We start from the raw sequence: 22158 nt of genomic DNA, 5'->3' as shown, positions 1-22158 counted from the left end.
TTGTGGAGACACAGCTGTGCGCAGTTTCACGCGAGTCATCATTGCCCTTGGACATTTTCAGCCGGTTGGAAATTGGACTAATTTTTATTTTTAATTTTTATTTATTAATTTGTTTGTTGTCTGTCTTGTATGTCTTGGTGTCATGGGTACGCTGGCGACTATGCCGCTCCGTCCGGCATCTTTTGCGTTTGTTATTTCTTAAATGTAGTTCTGTCTTGGTGTCACGGGTACGCTGGCGACTACGCTGCTCCATCCGTTATTGTCTTTGTTAGTGTGTCAATGACAATGTATTATATGTGGAGCGCTTTGGGTTGCATGTTAAATGCGCTATACAAATAAAACTGACTTGACTTGACTAGTCAGAAAAGCCAGGGTGTAATTTCTGGGCTTCTGAATAATTGTCCGTTTATGTATAGTTTGTCAACTGTCAAGACTGCACGTATGTTGTTTTTCCTTTGTTCCTTTAGTATGCTGATACCAGTGCTGATGGTTAATGTGTCAGAAGACCCCCCACTCTAACCACTTGTGAACGGTTGGTGAGAAAGTCAAATATCCAGTGACACAGGGTGGTGTTCAGTCCTAAGGCCTTCATCTTTGTGACCAAGGTGAGAGGTACTATCGTGTTGAATGCTGAACTACATAATTCCCATTCCCCTCCTCCAGGTGAGTTAAGGTGGTGTGCATGAGGTTTGAGATCGCATCCTGTGTAGACCTGTTGGCTCTGTAAGCAAATTGGAGGGGGTCGAAGGAGGCAGGGAGGGATGAGCAGATAATGTTTTTCACAAGCTTCTCAAAACACTTCATCACTGTAGACGTCAGGGCTACTGGGCGGTAGTCATTCAGACATGATGGACTTTTGTTTTTCGGTACCGGAACAATAACAGACTGCTTGAGGCAAGTAGGAACTGTCTCTTGAGCCAATTATGTGTTAAAGATATGTGAACACAGGAGCTAACTGAGCAGCGCAGGATTTCAAAACCCTGTTAGAAATTCCATCCGGTCCAGCAGCTTTTCTACAATTAACCCTCCTAAAGGCATTGCTCACATCGACCTCAGAGACACAGAAAGGTCCATCCTCATTTGCTTCACATGCTCGACTCGGTGCTGAAGGCTAGCTGGCTGGATGAATTTTGTGGCTGTGAGTTAGCTAAACAGCACAAACAACAGTCGGTTTGTTCTTGTCTGGTAAGTGTTGCGTATCAACTGAAACGTTTTCTCTAGTGATGGGTAAATGAAGCCTCGAGCGCTACTCGGCACATTTCCCTAATGTGCCGAGTAATATGCCGAAGCTTCGAAACATGGAAGACAAGGAAAACACAGCGACATCTGGTGGTTTGCATAAATTATCGCAGCCAATGACTAGTGAAAAGAATGCCTACAACGTTCAACACAATGCCAAAGCTTCGAAATGTTCTCAGTCATTACATTAAAAGTGTTGCAAGAAATTTGTCTCAATTCAATACAATAAAATACGATTAGGCAACTTAATCCCGTCACTCATTATCACGTGAAGCTGCCAGTGACTGTCTGTCTAGGGATTACGGTAAGCGAATCGCGTCATTTCCTGTTTGTAGTGTCAGAGTGGCTGCTCTCACGCTAGCTTGCTCCTGTTTTCTTTCCACGTAATCCACTTAATTAGACTACACCTAGGTTTTATTTACGTAAAAACACTCTTAACCACTCGTGTAGCCAATTCACTTGTCTAATATAATTCACTTGTCTAAATCTATCTTAAGGACGATGGCAGGGTCCTCTGCTGCCCCTGCCTCTCCTATTTCCGATTCTCTCCGTTGCCCGGCGTGTCACATGCTAGCTAACTCTTCAGCCTCCTTTAGTGGACATGCTACTTGTAAAAAATGCAGACTAATAGCTAACCTGGAGGCGAGGATAGGTGAACTAGAGAATCGTATCCACACACTGGATCAGATTAGCAAACAGCTAGTGGCAGAACCCTTGGTAAATTGTGTGGATGCACCAGTCGACTGCACAGTTAGCGCAACCATGACAGCCCCCTCGCAGCAAGGGGATAGTTCTTGGGTGACTGTTCGGGGAGCCAGACCCAAACGAAAGCAGCCCGTTGGGCCTGTTTCGCCTGGATCTAAATCCAAACGAAGAAAACCCACTGCTAACCACCAACCTATTCATGTTTCTAATAGATTCTCCCCCTTAGCTAGAGAAACCGAGAAACCTGCTACTCTGGTCATTGGCGCTTCTACTATACGAAACGTGATGCTAGCGACTCCATCGGCCATAGTAAAATCGATATCTGGGGCCAGAGCTAACGACATCGAATCAAATTTGAAAGTGCTGGCTAAAGCTAATCGTAAATACTCAAAAATAGTTATCCACACTGGCACTAATGACGTCCGATTGCGTCAATCAGAGATCACCATACAAAACTTTATCTCCGTGTGCAGGTTCGCGCAACAGATGTCTGACTCTGTAACTTTCTCTGGACCCATACCCATTAAAAGAGGTGATGAAATGCTCAGCAGAATTTCGGACCTCAACCGATGGCTGTCAAAGTGGTGTGCCAATAACAATGTGGGCTTCATAGATAACTTTAGCTCCTTCTGGGGGAAACCTGGACTGTTGAAAAGAGACGGTATCCATCCCACATGGGAGGGTACTGCCCTCCTTTCAAGGAACATAGACCGTCACTTAACCGAGGCTAGTTCCTGACGAACCAGAGATCCAGGAAGCAGAGATAAGGTCTTACACAGATCTCTGCGTCCTAACAGTCACCCAGGTATACAGGGCACACAAGGCCAAATAGAGAGGGTGTCTGTACCAAGACTGTCAACTCTTACTCGACCCACTAGGGGAATTATTCGTAGCAATCTTATTACGATAAAAACTTCTTCGGTGAAGCAAATTCCTCCAAAAACGCAACTTACACTTGCTTTACTTAATATTCGATCACTGTCAAGTAAAACTGCCTTGGTTAATGAAATTATTACTGACAATCATATAGATGTTATGTGTCTTACTGAAACCTGGCTTAAACCAGATGAATACCTTCCATTAAATGAGTCTACACCTCCCTCCCATTTGAATTATCATGTACCACGCCACACTGGCAGGGGAGGTGGAGTAGCTACAATCTATCTATCTAGTCTTCTCACATCTCCCAAGCTCACACACAAGTTTAAATCTTTTGAAGTTCTAGTCCTCAATTTTTTACCGCCAGACTGGAAAACTGATCAGCCTGTAACTGTGGTCACATTGTACAGACCCCCTGGCCCCTACACTGATTTCTTAGAGGAATTTTCTGATTTCCTTTCCACTTTAACTATCCAAACAGAAAAAATACTTATATTGGGTGATTTTAATATCCATATGGATAATGTGCACGATTGTCTCACAATTGCATTTCAATCCCTAATTGACCATGTCGGGTTCTGCCAAAATGTTAATTCACCCACGCACCGACATAACCATACTATTGATCTAGTCTTATCATACGGCATAAACATAGAGCAGTTAGCAATCTTGCCACAACACCCGACCTTAACTGACCACCATCTAATTACTTTTACAATGACATTACAACATGCAGTACCCAATTTAGCTGAATACTACAGCCGCGGCTTATCTGAAAAAACTAATGCAGACTTTCTAGAAAAAATTTCGCTTACGCTTGCCCCATTCCGGACTCATGTAGGCCTATCAGAAGGCCCATTCCTTAATCCAGCCGAGGTCGACTTGTTAACTGATAATGTGATGAACTCATTACGCTCAACCCTTGATTCAGTAGCACCACTCAAAAAGAGAATGAGAAAACAAGTAAGGCGTGCTCCATGGTATACCACACAGACAAAAACACTCAAACAAACAGCGCGTAAACTTGAACGAAAATGGCGTACCACTAAATTGGAAGTTTTTCGCCAAGCATGGAAAGATAGCCTTATCACCTACAAAAAAGCACTCAACGAAGCCAAGTCAACTTACTACTCCTCGCTGATCGAAGAAAACAAAAACAATACAAAATTTCTCTTTACCACAATCTCCCGCCTGACGAAGAGCCACACCGAAGTAACCGAATCTATCCCTATTTGCCTAAACAGTAATGACTTCATGAACTTTTTCAATGACAAAATTGAAACAATTAGAGATAAGATTAATATCCAGTCAGTCTCACCAAATATTTATACTCCATTGCTGAACGGTAGCGGAAACATAATTGAATCACAGATGAGACGAACAACGTTGAATTCATTTACACCTATTGACATATTAGACCTCACTTCCACAATCTCTTCATCAAAATCTACAACTAGTCTACTAGATCCTATTCCTACTCATCTTCTGAAGACTGCTCTTCCTTTATTGGATAATGCTTTGCTCCAGATTATAAATAACTCACTGCTATCAGGCCATGTACCACAGTCGTTTAAGTTATCTGTTATTAAGCCATCCCTCAAAAAGCCTACCCTTGACCCTAACAACCTGGCCAACTATAGGCCTATATCTAATCTCCCTTTTTTGTCAAAAATACTAGAAAAAATAGTGTCGAAACAAATTGGTACCTTCTTGCATATGAATAAAATCCAAGAATTATATCAGTCTGGTTTCAGAGCTCACCACAGTACTGAATCAGCCTTAGTTAAAGTTTTTAATGACCTCCTCATCGCTGCCGATAATGGACATATATCAATATTGGTCCTCCTGGACCTCAGTGCTGCCTTTGACACCATAGACCACAACATACTACTCCACAGGCTTGAACATTCGATAGGCATTAAAGACTCAGCACTCGCTTGGTTTAGATCATACCTTTCCAAACCGCAGACAATTTGTACAGGTTCACAATGAACCATCTACCCAGACTATGGTAAAATATGGGGTGCCTCAAGGCTCAGTACTAGGGCCCCTGTTATTTTCTCTCTATATGCTTCCTCTAGGCTCAGAAATTAGGAAACATGGCATTAAATTTCATTCTTATGCAGACGATACACAACTATACCTTTCCATAAAACCTGACGAATTGACTCCGTTAGCCAAACTTGACACATGTATACGAGACATAAAGACATGGATGACAAACAATTTCCTGCTTTTGAACTCCGATAAAACAGAAGTCATGGTTTTAGGTCCTAAAAAGATGAGGGATATCCTATTCTCATCACAGGCTACATTTACTGATCTCCGACTATCCTCATCCACATGTGTTAAAAATCTAGGAGTTACAATTGACCAAGACCTATCACTAAGTAATCACATAAAACAGATTACCAAAGTTTCATTCTATCATTTAAGGAACATTTCAAAGATAAGGAAGTCTTTATCCCTACCAGACGCTGAGAAATTAATCCATGCTTTTGTCACCTCAAGGATTGATTATTGCAATGCTCTATACGCTGGCTGCAATAACACCTGTCTAAAGAGCTTACAGCTTATGTCGACTACCCCTCACCATGCCTTAGTTATGCTGCTATAGCATAGTGCTGTCATGGACTTTTCATGTGTCACGCCGTACAACCCCCCCCCTCTTCTCTCCCCCCTTCTCTCTCTCTCTCTCTCAACTCTCCCTCTCCTGCCTATTCCCACCATGGTATACTGTAACAATATATAGTACTACTGATTACTTATTGACATTAACCATTTTGATTTTCAGTAATACTAACCCACTCTACATCTCTCTTTCTTCCCACTTACTGTACCTCACTTGTGAGGTATATCATCACCAGTCCTCAACCATCCGTGTGTTGGCCCTCCTCTCACCCATCTCACCTGAAGTCCCATCCTCGACTGCCCTATTACTGCCCCCTATCTGGACTCCTGGCCCGTACAGCCTAGCGACCCACCACCAGCCTATGACAACTCTGCCCGGATTACTGGCCCATTAGCCAACCCACCACATGCCCCTCGAAAACTCCCTTCCCCTGGACAATTCCAACGCTGGACTATTGAACTTTCTGTCACTAAATCAGGAATAACGAATTACCATAACGGATACGTAATCATCCCACCTCTTGTAACTTTCAGCTCAAGTGCTTAACACCATGTTTTATTCTCTACACCCGACTATCATATGCATTTGTCATGTATACAGACCTTACTGTCATGTACTGACCCTAGGCAGATGGGTCAGGCCCTTGAGTCGTGGATCTGCTCGAGGTTTCTTCCTATATATATCTCCAATTCTAGGGAGTTTTTCCTCGCCCCTGTTACCCATGGGCCTCTCTCTTGCTTTTCTTTCTTCCTTTCTTTCCTTCTTTCTCTGATTGCCTACATTCTGTAAAGCGCCATGATACATGTGTTATGTTTTGGCGCTCTATAAGCACAATAAATTGAAATTGAAATTGATGTTTCGGTAGAGGCGTACAATCATGTGTTATCCCAGTCAATGATCCAATCGGTCTCCCATCCACTTAACGACCGCAGTAGACACTACTTAGCTTCTGAACCAGGACAAAGTATTATCAACCTCAACACGCTATGGACAAGAGTGAAAAGGAAACAACCAGGCGCCTAATTAAACCAAACCATATATGGCCCGACATGTTACGTTTCATGAATCAAACTTTCCATAAAAGGAAAACATTATGTTAGCCATTATTGTTAGGCCTACATAGAAATGATTAGCCTGTATTGCTTTTAAATTACATGATTGAAGTTGAGACAAGATTGCAACACAGACACGTTTTAATGTCATTGTTCTAAATGGCAAAGCTTTAGGCTAAGCCTAGGCTATTTCTTCTTTATTTCTATATGCATGATATTATGGATTATTTCCGGAAAGAAAAGAACGTAAATTCCCAAACAGGGCTACCCTATAGAAACACAAATTTCGCCTGACTCTTGCAATACAACACAACTCATTCCGACGCTAGAGTGGGTGCCCTGGTTCGCGCAATTCAAAGCCTTTGAATCAGATTCCGAAGCAGTCACGTGGGTGTGTGTCCCAAACAAAGCGAATTACATGCTAACGTTAGCAGCTACATTAACGTTACCGTTAACGGGAGGCTAAGTTAGTCGTTGAAGTGAAGATTAGCACACAGCTCCCGTAACAGTCGATGTATGATTTACTAGTAGTACTATTAGTTTTTGCTGTTTTCAAATATCTCAATCTTAATGTATGCCATCTCAACATGGAGTAACCATTGACTGTACATGGGGATTAATAACACTAGACAGTCAGTACAGTATATGATGTGATAAAGCAACAGTATGATGTGATAAAGCAACGCAAGTTAACGTTAACATAATGTGAAACATGGACCTCATCAACCTGTCATGTTAATGTAACTACTAGCCAGTTTGCCAGCGTTGCATTTTTTCTAACGTTAATGACAAAGACACCTCCGTTAGAGCTACTTCTGTGATGGTAGGTCGGTAGCATAGGCTCTAAAAAATAGGTCGGTAGTTGTAGACCGCATAAGTGAATGATCGATAAATGACTTTGGGTTCATGACTTCATGACTTCGACTTTTAAAACGGTGCCGGTGCCGAAACGGTGCCTGAACCGGTACTTTGTTTTTAAAATGTTTTAAATTAAAATGGTCTAAAGCATGAATTGCTTTTTTTATTGATAAGACAAATTTTAACATGAAATTGAACTGTTATATTCAATTTACTGTCAATATCTCATTGCTCCTACGAATAATACATTTAAAATGTTAAAACAGCTTGCCATGCATGCACACACAATGAGCTCTGCTTTTAAGTTTACCCAGTGTAGGCGGTTGGCCATAATGTATGTTAAAACCGCTTGCCATAAAACTGCCAGGTCATGGACAACGGCATTTGCAAGCAAGCTAATCTAGCAGGGACTCTATTTTCCAGTTAATTCAGTGTGTTCCCAAATGCTTCAAGAAATTTCTTGTCTTAACCCATAACACGCAGTAGTTTTGAACATTTTAGGCTACATGTCGGTGTTGAAGTGTTTAGATTCCCAGCGCTAGCCTAGTATTTTAACAGCAACTATGGCTATTCGCTAACACCAGTCAGCTGAGTTTAATTAGCGATAACGTACGGAGATGGTTTCGTAGCCTCTTTGACAGCTCAGTGACATCAGGTATGTAACCTACAGTGCATGAAAATGCACTGTACTGTTCTTCCAAAGTTTCTTATTATTCTTCTTCTAACGCTTCAACCGTTTAACATAGAAACTTCATTCAAACTATGTTACGTAGGTCTTACTTAGGACATGTGGGCTTTGTATTTTTCATCTTTGTAACTTTTATACTTTTTAAACTATTAATTAAAAACTACTCAAAATTTCCCCATAGACTTAACATTGGCTGATGACATCACAATAGAGCCCTTAAGCAATTAGAATCCTAGGCCAGGTGTTGCGGCCATCTGGATCAACTGCCAGTCTCAGGACCTGTTTACACGTATTTAGATATTTGAATAAACGCATACTTTTGTATGCGTTTGGCCCTTTCGTCAATTCGATTTCATATGTGCAGCAAAGATTCTAAAGTGGAGCTTTTGACGTGCAGTGCAGTGCCTGCCTGAACATTTACATTTCACACAAACTGTAGCACACCACACGTGATATGCGATTATTTTTAATATTTCGCATACTATTTCGTGCTCACTTCACACAGGTTCACACAGCAACTGTCTGTTGAATTCTGAGTTAATTATAGAGTTGTTTAGTTGTTTACTTCATGTAGCTAAGTAGCCTAAGTCTCGTCTTGTGACGCTAACATAGCCTAGGCTAGGCCTACTCAATGGATTATAACATGTTGGATTAAGTCATCTTCATTTCCAAACCTAGAGGATGTACATGTATGTAGAAGATAAGGTTAGCTATGTTTGTTATTCTGGCCCGCTGTGGCATGATTAATTGCCGTATCTTAGAAGTTATGCTATGGTGAGTTTTAAATGGGTTTGCTATTCTGGTTAGTTTTGGCATGACGTGCGAGTTTTAACGTTATTAGCGCATTGAAACGTGTTGTGATGTTGGCTCTGCATGCTGCCAACACTGTCATTAAAACAGCCCCATTCCCCCGACCTTCTCAGTTAAAAGGCCCTATATGTGCGTGCAGACTAGCTGGATCATTGTCCATGAACACTAGCCTATCACTCATGGATACTCAATATCCTACCACACATCACGGCAGTGTTATTACATGTCTTTATTAAAATGCAGATATATTCTCATGAATTAGCCTAGGCCTATTATTGGATGTAATTAAGATCGCAGGATGTGTGGGCGTACTGTACACTCACGGCATTCTAAATTGTCGGTTTACGTTGTGGATAGCTAAATAAATGTAGCCTAATGTTTTTAACCAGTCATGGGTGTCTTTTGGGTGTAAAACCAATGAGAGTGGCATTCGTCATTCCAGCAAGCAGTGCAACATAACAGATCATCAGTGTTTTCATTACTGATTTGGTGTAAGTGGCGTTGATATAAAGCAGGCATCGCCAACCTTTTTTCCTCCAAGAGCTGCTTTGACAAAATGAACATGGGCGATTAGTAGGCTAGCATGTAATCCGTGCCCTCTTGAACTTTCCTCACTTTATACTGTACTAAGAGAAAGTAGCCTAGTTCTACCTCGTCGTCGGTCCACATGTAGGCTATGAGTTGCTTTATGAGTCGCTTTTTGCCATAATTTCCCTTTGGTTTAATCAGCCTAAAACGTGTAGCCTTCTGTACATTTTAAATTTACCTAAGTTTATTCTCGGATAGGCAATTGAACTTTGACTGGGATAGTGCAATCTGTTGGCCTGGCGTGTTACAGACGCCGAGTTGTGTAAAGTGAACAGTGAGATGTTGGTAGGCTTTTGCACATTTTAATCGTTCCTTGCCACGATATAACATAACTGACAACTCATCTCCATCTCATATTGTGTATTGTTGGCCTATCATAGCCTACTGTGTTGTGCATGTAATTTCTGCCAAACTGATAAACTAGCACTGATAAACCAAAGTGTCTTTCCTCTCCTGCCATTAGGCTAATTGAGGGGAGGTAGGGAGGGCAACGCAGACAAGTAGATGACCTAGACTAAAAATGATTAGCTAGGTTAGCCAAGTCACATGGTTAGCATAGTTAGCATTGTTAACATGCTAGTTAGCATAACTACCAAAAATGATTAGCTAGGTTAGCTAAGTCACATGGTTAGCATAGTTAACATGTTAGCATGCTAGTGAGCATAGTTAGCATAACTGCTAAAAATGATTAGCTAAGTTAGACTACTGAACTTTTTAACTGTTCAGCCATTATAACTGTTACTTGTCATCAACTATGACTCCTACCCACTGTAGCTAGTTAGCATGGTTAACATAGTTAGCATGTTAACATTTTTAGCAAAACTGTTAAAAATGATTAGCTAAGTCACATGGTTAGCATTGTTAACATGCTAGTTAGCATAGTTACTTTTCTAGTTGTTTTTGCCAGCTAACTTTTAACATGATCTTAATATTCATTGTGATGCTATATGGGCCTCATTCACATGAAAGATTAATATCATGCCATTATGTTGTTTAACACACCGTGAAATAAAGTTTTCACCTTACAACTTTGCTGATAATTACATTTCAAATAAATGTCAGTTAGCGCATTAGCAAGGATATTGTGTAATGTATAGGCTAGCCTACTGTTGATGTTGTTTCATAGCCTTTTGCTTGTGTGAAGTTAGGCCCACTGCTAGATTTTGACAGGAGCTCGCATGTCGCTTTAAAGTAAGCTACTTGGGCTCACACAAGCTGTCAAACACTGTCCACTCGCCTATGTGGTGCACGCCTCTGGTTTATACATCCAGTGTTTATCATATGTTAGCTAACTGTATCTGGATGTGTTGCTATCAGAGCAAGACGTTAGAGATGGCACATGACATGCAGTGATGCCTCGTATAAATTTTTTTTAAAAAAAACGCTATTTAAGCACCGAAATGAGGCACCGAAATCCACGTTGTTATTCGATGCAGTTACTACCGTTTGTGTCGGCACCGGTGCCATATTAGAACCGTGTTTCGGTGCCCAACCCTAGACATGGCACAGCACCACTACGTTCTGAAAACACGACTTTCAATAACTTGCGTGGCACCAAGAAAGGTCTGCTGCTGCTCTGAACCTTCTGTTAATGTGACATCATTCATATTTGAGGCTGAGCATCCCTTTGTTTCTATTTTTTTTTATTGATGTCACCCAAACTTCAACTTTCTGTATGCCCCTGAACTCACACAAATTGTAAATTGCAATGCGCCATTTAACCAATGGTGTAGTCTAGTTAGTTAGTTGTAGTGGTGGGTATACTGTGAGCAACCCCAAATGTTATTAAATACGTATCCTTGCCTATTTTAAATGGGTATACTGAGATGATAATGCTTTTTAAATGGGTTTACTGTGTAGTCCTGTGTATCACGTAGACTATATCACGGTCATTTAACTGCCTTGGTATTTAAAAGTCAGAGGCCATTGCTTAGTATTTAACAGTAGCCTACACAAAGATGTAGACGTTAGAAGAATATTAATATCAGAATAATTATTGGTTGATACTAAATCAATATTGAATGTTTTTTTATTTCTTTTGTTTGATATATCATTCAGAATGCTGCAACACGACTGGTCTTCAATCAGCCAAAGAGGACACATTGTAACTCCTCTCCTAGTTACTCTCCATTGGCTCCCTACAGTAGCCAGAATTAAATTTAAATCTCTCACTTTGGCCTATAGGACACTGACTGGATCTGCTCCTTGTTATTTTAATTCAATGATCAAGATATACATCCCCAACCGCCCACTGCGGTCTTCTGATGAGCGTCTGTTGTGTCGACCAGTCTTAAACGCTAGGTCAAAAAGGTCAAGACTCTTTTCCTCAGTGGTTCCATGTTGGTGGAATGAGTTGCCCAGTGCTCTTCGTTCTTGTGATAATTTTTGGTCTGTTAAGCACTTCTTATACGTTATGGTTTGTAATGTATGCAGTAGTACTGTTTTATTTTCATTATAGGCTGTTGATTAATTTGACGTTGTTTATTATTGATATTCTCCTTAATGTAGTCTTACCATGTTATTGTTATTATATTATTGATTGAATGGGCATTATTATTAGGGCCTGAGCACCGAAGGGCGCAAGGCCCTATTGTTTTTGTAAGGATTATTAGGGCCCGAGCACCGACGGTGCGCGAGGCCGGGACGGCCTTGCGCACCGAGAGGTGCGAAGCCCTATTGTTTTTGAAAGGATTATTATTATTATTAGGGGTCCGAGCAGCGTAGCTGCAGGAACCCTATTGTTTCTGTACCGTTCATTTTTTGGCCAAAATTCTGTAAAAATCATACTGCAGCCTAAACCGTAACTCCAAAACTCTTGAAATTTTCAGGTATGGTTACCAGTACCCCCCTCTACCCATAACCCAAAATTTGGGGTACTGCACCCAAAGGTGGCGCTATTGAAAAAAAAAGTTAATTATGCTTATTTCTCCTTACCAGATTCACCTAGACTCAAAATTCTTTCAGAATATTAATCTCTAAACTCAGATGCATCTTTTTGGCCCTGGTCTTATGGTCTACAAATGTTTACTTTTTCCACAATTTCATGGAAAAGCCAAACATTATAAAAAGTTTCACACTCTTCAAAAATAATCGAATCTTCACCAAAATTCTCACAGACAATGTTTAGACCAAGCCTCACAAAAGTTATCGCTCAGAATTTTGATATTTTGTTCCATTTCGGAGATATAGGCCAATAAAGTTAGACCACTTAGGCCTTTTTTCCTAGATCACCTATATTCCTATAAACCGTAAGTCCTAGAAACTTGACATTTTCAAGTATTGTTACCAGTACCCCCCACTACCCATAACCCAAATTTGGGGTACTGCACCCAAAGGTGGCGCTCTTGTCAAAAACGCTTATTTCTCCTTACCAGATTCACCTAGACTCAAAATTCTTTCATCATATTAATCTCTACATTCAGATGCATCTTTTTCACCCTGGTCTTATGCTCTAAAAATGTTTACTTTTGCCACAATTTCAGAGAAAAGCCAAACATCATAAAAAGTTTCACAGGCTTCAAAAATTATCAAATCTTCACCAAAATTCTCACAGACAATGTTTAGACAAAGCCTCACAAAAGTAATCAAAAGAATTTGGATACGTTGTTCCATTTCAGAGATATAGGCCAATAAAGTTCGACCACTCAGCCCATTTCTCCTATATCACCTATATTCCTATATGAGTAATTTTTTTTTCTTGGATAACAACCATACAACCATCATTAGGTGGATACCATTAACAGTGCACATTTTCAGATATGTACTCTTTTTTATATAGCCCTTAATTCTATTGTCAAATGTATGCTAGGAATTTTCTTGATGTTGTTTGTTTGCCAACACACATTTTCACCATTTGAATGTGACTGCTCAATGTGTATGATTGTCAGTGGCTGAGTGGGATAATGCCTAGTGCTGGTGTTTGTTAGGTTGAGAGTTCGAATCCTGCTAGAGCTTTAGGCTCAAGATGCACATGCTATTGGTTATTGAAGATTCACACTATTGAACAGCACCTGAATGACATCAGACAATTAACATTCACACTCATTAGTTGCCAAGAATCAGAATGCCGACACACTCTATGACATATAGGGGAACTTCTTTGTTTACTATTTTTCCTTCATCATTAAGTCTATCATATTTATATTTCATCCATTACTGTTCTTCTCTATAAATGTCTAATTGCCCCAGAATATCCAAAAGTTTTCAGGTGTACTCTTTCAGGAAAGCCCTTCATTTTATTGTCAAATGTATACTTGGAGTTTTTCTTGTGTTTACCAACACACATTTTCACCATTTGAATGTGACTGCTGAATGTGTATGATTGTCAGTGGCAGAGTGGGATAATGCCTAGTGCTGGTGTTTGTTAGGTTGAGAGTTCGAATCCTGCTAGAGCTTTAGGCTCAAGATGCACATGCTATTGGTTATTGAAGATTCACACTATTGAACAGCACCTGAATGACATCAGACAATTAACATTCACACTCATTAGTTGCCAAGAATCAGAATGCCGACACACTCTATGACATATAGGGGAACTTCTTTGTTTACTATTTTTCCTTCATCATTAAGTCTATCATATTTATATTTCATCCATTACTGTTCTTCTCTATAAATGTCTAATTGCCCCAGAATATCCAAAAGTTTTCAGGTGTACTCTTTCAGGAAAGCCCTTCATTTTATTGTCAAATGTATACTTGGAGTTTTTCTTGTGTTTACCAACACACATTTTCACCATTTGAATGTGACTGCTGAATGTGTATGATTGTCAGTGGCAGAGTGGGATAATGCCTAGTGCTGGTGTTTGTTAGGTTGAGAGTTCGAATCCTGCTAGAGCTTTAGGCTCAAGATGCACATGCTATTGGTTATTGAAGATTCACACTATTGAACAGCACCTGAATGACATCAGACAATTAACATTCACACTCATTAGTTGCCAAGAATCAGAATGCCGACACACTCTATGACATATAGGGGAACTTCTTTGTTTACTATTTTTCCTTCATCATTAAGTCTATCATATTTATATTTCATCCATTACTGTTCTTCTCTATAAATGTCTAATTGCCCCAGAATATCCAAAAGTTTTCAGGTGTATTTTTTCAGGAAAGCCCTTCATTTTATTGTCAAATATATACTTGGAGTTTTTCTTGTGTGTTTACCAACACACATTTTCACCATGTGAATGTGACTGCTGAATGTGTATGATTGTCAGTGGCAGAGTGGGATAATGCCTAGTGCTGGTGTTTGTTAGGTTGAGAGTTCGAATCCTGCTAGAGCTTTAGGCTCAAGATGCACATGCTATTGGTTATTGAAGATTCACACTATTGAACAGCACCTGAATGACATCAGACAATTAACATTCACACTCATTAGTTGCCAAGAATCAGAATGCCGACACACTCTATGACATATAGGGGAACTTCTTTGTTTACTATTTTTCCTTCATCATTAAGTCTATCATATTTATATTTCATCCATTACTGTTCTTCTCTATAAATGTCTAATTGCCCCAGAATATCCAAAAGTTTTCAGGTGTACTCTTTCAGGAAAGCCCTTCATTTTATTGTCAAATGTATACTTGGAGTTTTTCTTGTGTTTACCAACACACATTTTCACCATTTGAATGTGACTGCTGAATGTGTATGATTGTCAGTGGCAGAGTGGGATAATGCCTAGTGCTGGTGTTTGTTAGGTTGAGAGTTCGAATCCTGCTAGAGCTTTAGGCTCAAGATGCACATGCTATTGGTTATTGAAGATTCACACTATTGAACAGCACCTGAATGACATCAGACAATTAACATTCACACTCATTAGTTGCCAAGAATCAGAATGCCGACACACTCTATGACATATAGGGGAACTTCTTTGTTTACTATTTTTCCTTCATCATTAAGTCTATCATATTTATATTTCATCCATTACTGTTCTTCTCTATAAATGTCTAATTGCCCCAGAATATCCAAAAGTTTTCAGGTGTACTCTTTCAGGAAAGCCCTTCATTTTATTGTCAAATGTATACTTGGAGTTTTTCTTGTGTTTACCAACACACATTTTCACCATTTGAATGTGACTGCTGAATGTGTATGATTGTCAGTGGCAGAGTGGGATAATGCCTAGTGCTGGTGTTTGTTAGGTTGAGAGTTCGAATCCTGCTAGAGCTTTAGGCTCAAGATGCACATGCTATTGGTTATTGAAGATTCACACTATTGAACAGCACCTGAATGACATCAGACAATTAACATTCACACTCATTAGTTGCCAAGAATCAGAATGCCGACACACTCTATGACATATAGGGGAACTTCTTTGTTTACTATTTTTCCTTCATCATTAAGTCTATCATATTTATATTTCATCCATTACTGTTCTTCTCTATAAATGTCTAATTGCCCCAGAATATCCAAAAGTTTTCAGGTGTACTCTTTCAGGAAAGCCCTTCATTTTATTGTCAAATGTATACTTGGAGTTTTTCTTGTGTTTACCAACACACATTTTCACCATTTGAATGTGACTGCTGAATGTGTATGATTGTCAGTGGCAGAGTGGGATAATGCCTAGTGCTGGTGTTTGTTAGGTTGAGAGTTCGAATCCTGCTAGAGCTTTAGGCTCAAGATGCACATGCTATTGGTTATTGAAGATTCACACTATTGAACAGCACCTGAATGACATCAGACAATTAACATTCACACTCATTAGTTGCCAAGAATCAGAATGCCGACACACTCTATGACATATAGGGGAACTTCTTTGTTTACTATTTTTCCTTCATCATTAAGTCTATCATATTTATATTTCATCCATTACTGTTCTTCTCTATAAATGTCTAATTGCCCCAGAATATCCAAAAGTTTTCAGGTGTATTTTTTCAGGAAAGCCCTTCATTTTATTGTCAAATATATACTTGGAGTTTTTCTTGTGTGTTTACCAACACACATTTTCACCATGTGAATGTGACTACCCAATATGTAGGATTGTCAGTGGCTCAGTGGGATAATGCCTAGTGCTGGTGTTTGTTAGGTTGAGGGTTCGAATCCCCGGTAGTGCTTTAGGCTCTAGCTCGAATACTATTGGTTATTGAAGATTCACACCATTGAACAGCACCTGAATGACATCAGGCAATCAACATTCACACTCATCAGTTGCCAAGAATCAGAATGCCGAGACACTCTATGACATTCAGGGGAACTTCTTTGTTTACTATTTTTCCTTCATCATTAAGTCTATCATATTTATATTTAATCTATTAGTGTTCATCTCTACAAATGTCTAATCGCCCCTCCATGCTTGGAGTTTTTCTTGTGTGTTTACCAATACACATTTTCACCATGTGAATGTGACTGGCCAACATGTAGGATTGACAGTGGCTCAGTGGGATAATGCCTTGTACTGGTGATCCGTAGGTTGAGAGTTCAAATCCCACTTGAAGCATTAGTGAGTTGTGGATGTTAGCATACTACAATAGAATGCTGTTGGGTTGTGGAGGATAACACACTATAACATTACAGCTACTTGTCAATATGGACTTGTAGTGCAAGGCAAGTATTACTGTATAAGCTGTAGCCTATAATTATTTGTTATTCTTATAATATTTCTTATACATATTTAGTCGGCTCTTCCACTTGACAGAACAACTCTATATCGGTTAAGGATGTCACGCATGAAACAATGCTGCAGAAACATGAAAATACGACTTTGAGTTTAGTAGGCTATAATTTTCAGTTCCTGTTTATCTATTGCACAATGGGTAATAATTTAAAGGAATCATGTTGCAGTCTTGTAAATAGTGACCCTGCAAGATCCCTAGTCATTGCAAAATCATAGTCTGTGACTTAAAACTCTACTACTTGTCTTTAGATGTGAGAGGGTCTGAGACTGTAGTCTTTCAAAAATCTTTTCCAAATCTTTGCAAATCTTTCCAAAGTTTACCCGCTGGGAAACCCTGTAGCTCCGGAGCAGGGGCTCAGACCAGGATAAATTGTTTGCTCACCCTCAGTTCGCTCTTTTGTTCATCTCAACCCAGCACTCCAGTGTGTCCTGCTCTGTGTGCGTCTTTGAGTTAACGTAAGTCATCACTTTAATCACCCTCACTATGACTTTTGTGATGTTTATCAGTTTGTAGAGTAGCTCTGCCATCATGTGTAAAGTTAAGGTCTTTGTTTGTTGGTTTGGTGTGTTGGAGTCCCATGTGAGAGATGATTAGGTGATGCTGGTTGACTTGGGATGTCAAGTATTGTTTAGTTGTACCTTATATAGCCATATGATTTCAGTTTATTGTTCAAATGTCAATTGGTTTGTTTCTGAGTTGGGATCTGTACTGATTTACCCCATTTCACTGATTACTCCATTTTCTGTTTGTTTCCTCTTGATGCAGCACACATACAAGTAAAGAACAAAAGAACAGATTAATTGAAACTCAAATAAAGTTAACTTGTGTTGCACCGAAACCTGCCATCTCCGTGTCATCACTCCATACCATTGAGCCTTCTGAGTCACACCATTGAACAGCACCTGAATGACATCAGGCAATTAACATTCACACTCATTACACACTGCTGGTGTTTGTTAGGTTGAGAGTTCGAATCCTGCTAGAGCTTGAAGCTCAAGATGCACATGCTATTGGTTATTGAAGATTGACACCATTGAACAGCACCTGAATGACATCAGGCAATTAACATTCACACTCATTAGTTGCCAAGAATCAGAATGCCGACACACTCTATGACATATAGGGGAACTTCTTTGTTTACTATTTTTCCTTCATCATTAAGTCTATCATATTTATATTTCATCCATTACTGTTCTTCTCTACAAATGTCTAATTGTCCCAGAATTTCCAAACGTTTTCAGGTGTTCTCTTTCAGGAAAGCCCTTCATTTTATTGTCAAATGTATACTTGGAGTTTTTCTTGTGTGTTTACCAATACACATTTTCACCATGTGAATGTGACTGGCAAAGATGTAGGATTGACAGTGGCTTAGTGGGATAATGCCTTGTACTGGTCATCCTTATGTTGAGTGTTCAAATCCCACCTGAAGCATTAGTGTTAAAATACTGTTGGGTTGTGGAGGTTAGCATACTAGAATAGAATGCTGTTGGGTTGTGGAGGTTAGCACACTATAACATTACAGCATTACAGCTACTTGTCAATATGGACTTGTAGTGCAAGGCAAGTATAACTGTATAATTATACGCTGTTTATCTTATTGACTCCGACACAGAACCCACCACCACAAATACAATTCAATTCTGTGGGAAACACTGCCTTCCATTATCAAACCCTTCATCTTATCCACAACAAATAAATAGTCCTGTAGAATCAAGTATTGTTAGAATACTGTTGGGTTGTGGAGGTTAGCACACTATAATGTTACAGCACAGGGTAATCCTAATTTTATGCATCAAATTTATTCCAATCCAACTCAAAAGTTTTGAACGACACAAAGTGAAGGTTTTTATCCAGATCAAAACCAAGAATAGATTATGTGATCTAATCCAATTTCAGGATCCTTGTTTCCCTTTGAACAACCCATTTTCAAGATTTGATCCAATCCGATAGCTGAAATCCGGTAACTGAAATCCGATCACGTTTCTTTTGAACAATTGTGCCCAAACAATCAAAGCATATGTAAAACTAAAAAGCTATGCCATCATGTTCGTTTTGCTCGGACCCCGTAAATCACCGCTTGCGGTTATATTTATTATTAGGGCCCGAGCACCGAAGGGCGCAAGGCCCTATTGTTTTTGTAAGGATTATTATTATTATTATTATTCATTATTCTACTTTTTTGCTTTCCTGTTTTTGAAGTGGTTAACATTGTCGAAAACTCTTGAAATGTGGCACACACGTCAAGTGTCTCGCATCGCAGTTATGTACAAGAGTTTGACTTCGGGCGTGGCCCAGGGTCTCGCTAGCGCCCCCTTAGGTGACTGATCTCGTGGTTGGCATATATTTTGAGGTGGTTAACATAAACGAAAAGTCTTGAAATTTGACACACATATAAGGTGTCACACAAAGCAGCTAGGTACAAAAGCTTGGCCCCGGGCATGGCCCAGGGACTCGCTAGCGCCCCCTTATGCCTCCTTAGGTGACTGATCCCGTGGTTGGCATATAATTTCAGCTACACACACCAAATTTGGTAGGTGTCTGTATCTCTCCAAGATGAACAACTTTCCTATGTACAATGCATTAGCCACGCCCAACAGGAAGTGAGATATTTGGGATTTTGTGCAGACTAATGTGATGAAATATGTGCTGAATTGTGATCCCAAAAGAGGTGCTTCCCATGGGTGAAAACGCATGAAATTTGGCACACACATCAAGTGATACAGTGAATAGACATGGATAAAAGCTTGGCACCGGGCGTTGGCCAGGAACTCCATAGCGCCCCCTTATGTCACTGTGACTTGTGGTTGGCATATAGTTTTAGATACACACACCAAATTTGGTGAGTGTATGTAACTCCCAAAACCAAACAACTTTTGTATTAACATGTCATTAGCCACGCCCACAGGAAGTGAGGTAATTGAGATTTTGTGTGTTGTGGACATGATCAATTTTAACATACTCCTCCTAGACGGTTGATCCGATTCATGTCAAAGTTGGTATACATGACGCCGAGATGTTCCTGATTATAAATTGTGAAGCCTTTTTTTGATATGTTGTAATTTGACGAAATGGCGAAATTATTAATTTTAATACCCTTCCACATGAACAATAAATGTGTCATAATTCACAATGCATGGCTTGAAATGTTTTAAATTTCACAGGTCATTAAAGACCATGTTAATGATAATATTCACATGCCCATAATGCATGTTTGGCATTGCGCCACCACCTGGAAACAGAAAGAATGACAATTATACTGATTTCACATGATCAATTTGAACATACTCCTCCTAGACGGTTTGTCAGATTCATTTGAAATTTGGCGAATATTATGCCAAGATGTCGCTGATGTTAAATTGTGAAGGGATTTTTGATAACTTATATATTTGATATGATTTTAATATCTCACCACATAAACAGGAAATGTGTCATAAATCACAGTGCATTGAATGAATGGTCTGAAACTTCTCAGGTTAATAGATATCATGATTATGATGATATCCAGACACCCAATGGGCCTGCCTGACATAGCGCCACCACCTGGCCAAGCAGGAAATGTGCCAGAAATGGACAATGCCTTAAGTGATTGATCTGAAACTTTATAAAATATCAGACATCATTATTGTGATGATATTCACATTCGTAATTCACAGGCCTAGCATAGCGCCACCATCTGGCCAAGCAGGAAATGTGCCAGAAATGCTCTATGCTTTGAATAAATGGTCTGACACTTCTCATGGTAATAGATATTATAATTATGATGGTATCCAGACACCCAATGAGCCTGCCTGGCATAGCGCCACCACCTGGTCAAGCAGGAAATGTGCCAGAAAATGGACAATGCCTTAAGTGATTGATCTGTTTACAAAAAATTTGGATATCATTATTGTGATGATATTCACATGTGTAATTTCCATGCCTAACATAGCGCCACCATCTGGCCAACCAAAAAGTGTATCAGAAATGTTCTTTGCTTAAAATGAATGGTCTGAAATTTCTCAGGTTAATATATATTATGATTATGATGACACCCAATGGGCCTGCCTTGCATTTCACCCCCACCTGGCCAAGGAAGTACATGTGGCAGAAAATAAAATACAAAAACAAATAGCACACGCATCAAATATGTACATTTCACAAACGCACCACGTCGGTGCTTTGTTGGATTCCGACATGTCACAAGTTGCGGCCCGCAGGTGCTCGGGCCCGCCATTGCCGCTTGCGGCTATATTTATTATTGTTATTCCACTTTTTTGCTTTCCTGTTTTTGAGGTGGTTAACATGGTCGAAAATTCTTGAAATTTGGCACACACGTCAGGTGTCACGCAACGCAGTTAGGTACAAGAGCTTGACCTCGGGTGTGGCCCAGAGACTCGCTAGCGCCCCCTTAGGTGACTGATCCCGTGGTTGGCATATATTTTGAGGTGGTTAACATGGTCGAAAACGCATGAAATTTAGCACACACATCAAGTGGTACAGTGAATAGACAGGGATAAAAGCTTGGCACCGGGCGTTGCCCAGGAACTCCATAGCGCCCCCTTACATCACAGTGACTTGTGGTTGGCATATAGTTTTAGATACACACACCAAATTTGGTGGGTATATGTAAATCCCAAAAACAAACAACTTTTGTATTAACATGCCATTAGCCACGCCCACAGGAAGTGAGGTAATTGAGATTTTGTGCGTTGTGGACATGATCAATTTTAACGTACTCCTCCTAGACGGTTGATCCGATTCATGTCAAAGTTGGTATACATGACGCCGAGATGTTCCTGATTAAAAATTGTGAAGCTTTTTTTTGATATGTTGTAATTTGACGAAATGGCAAAATTATTAATTTTAATACCCTTCCACATAAACAATAAACGTGTCATGATTCACCATGCATGGCTTGAAATGTTTTAAATTTCACAGGTCATTGAAGACCATGTTAAGGATAATATTCACATGCCCATAATGCATGTTTGGCATAGCGCCACCAACTGGCAACAGAAAGAATGACAATTATACTGATGCCATATGATCAATTTGAACATACTCCTCCTAGACGGTTTGTCAGATTCATTTGAAATTTGGCAAATATTATGCCAAGATGTCG

At 39.8% G+C, this 22158-nt stretch overlaps 2 protein-coding genes across 2 annotated transcripts in view; one reads left to right on the top strand and one right to left on the bottom strand.

Annotated features, from left to right (window-relative positions):
* arsb (arylsulfatase B) overlaps window positions 1-22158 on the bottom strand; it is a 141278-nt gene that overhangs the window by 78117 nt on the left and 41003 nt on the right. The window lies entirely within an intron of this gene.
* On the top strand, window positions 945-3278 carry LOC143122604 (uncharacterized). Its single transcript, XM_076283389.1, has one exon. It carries the CDS (start codon window positions 1741-1743, stop codon window positions 2680-2682), a length of 942 nt encoding a protein of 313 aa, XP_076139504.1. The 5' UTR covers window positions 945-1740; the 3' UTR covers window positions 2683-3278.

Source organism: Alosa pseudoharengus, unplaced genomic scaffold (genome assembly GCF_046254945.1).
Source record: "Alosa pseudoharengus isolate Yale_2024_CS ecotype anadromous, Long Island Sound unplaced genomic scaffold, YU_APseudo_1.1 YU_APseudo_1.1_scf_14, whole genome shotgun sequence".
In the NCBI taxonomy this organism is placed as follows: Eukaryota; Metazoa; Chordata; class Actinopteri; order Clupeiformes; family Clupeidae; genus Alosa; species Alosa pseudoharengus.
Note: the sequence above shows the minus strand (reverse complement) of the source record. Positions and strands in the feature narration are given on the sequence as shown.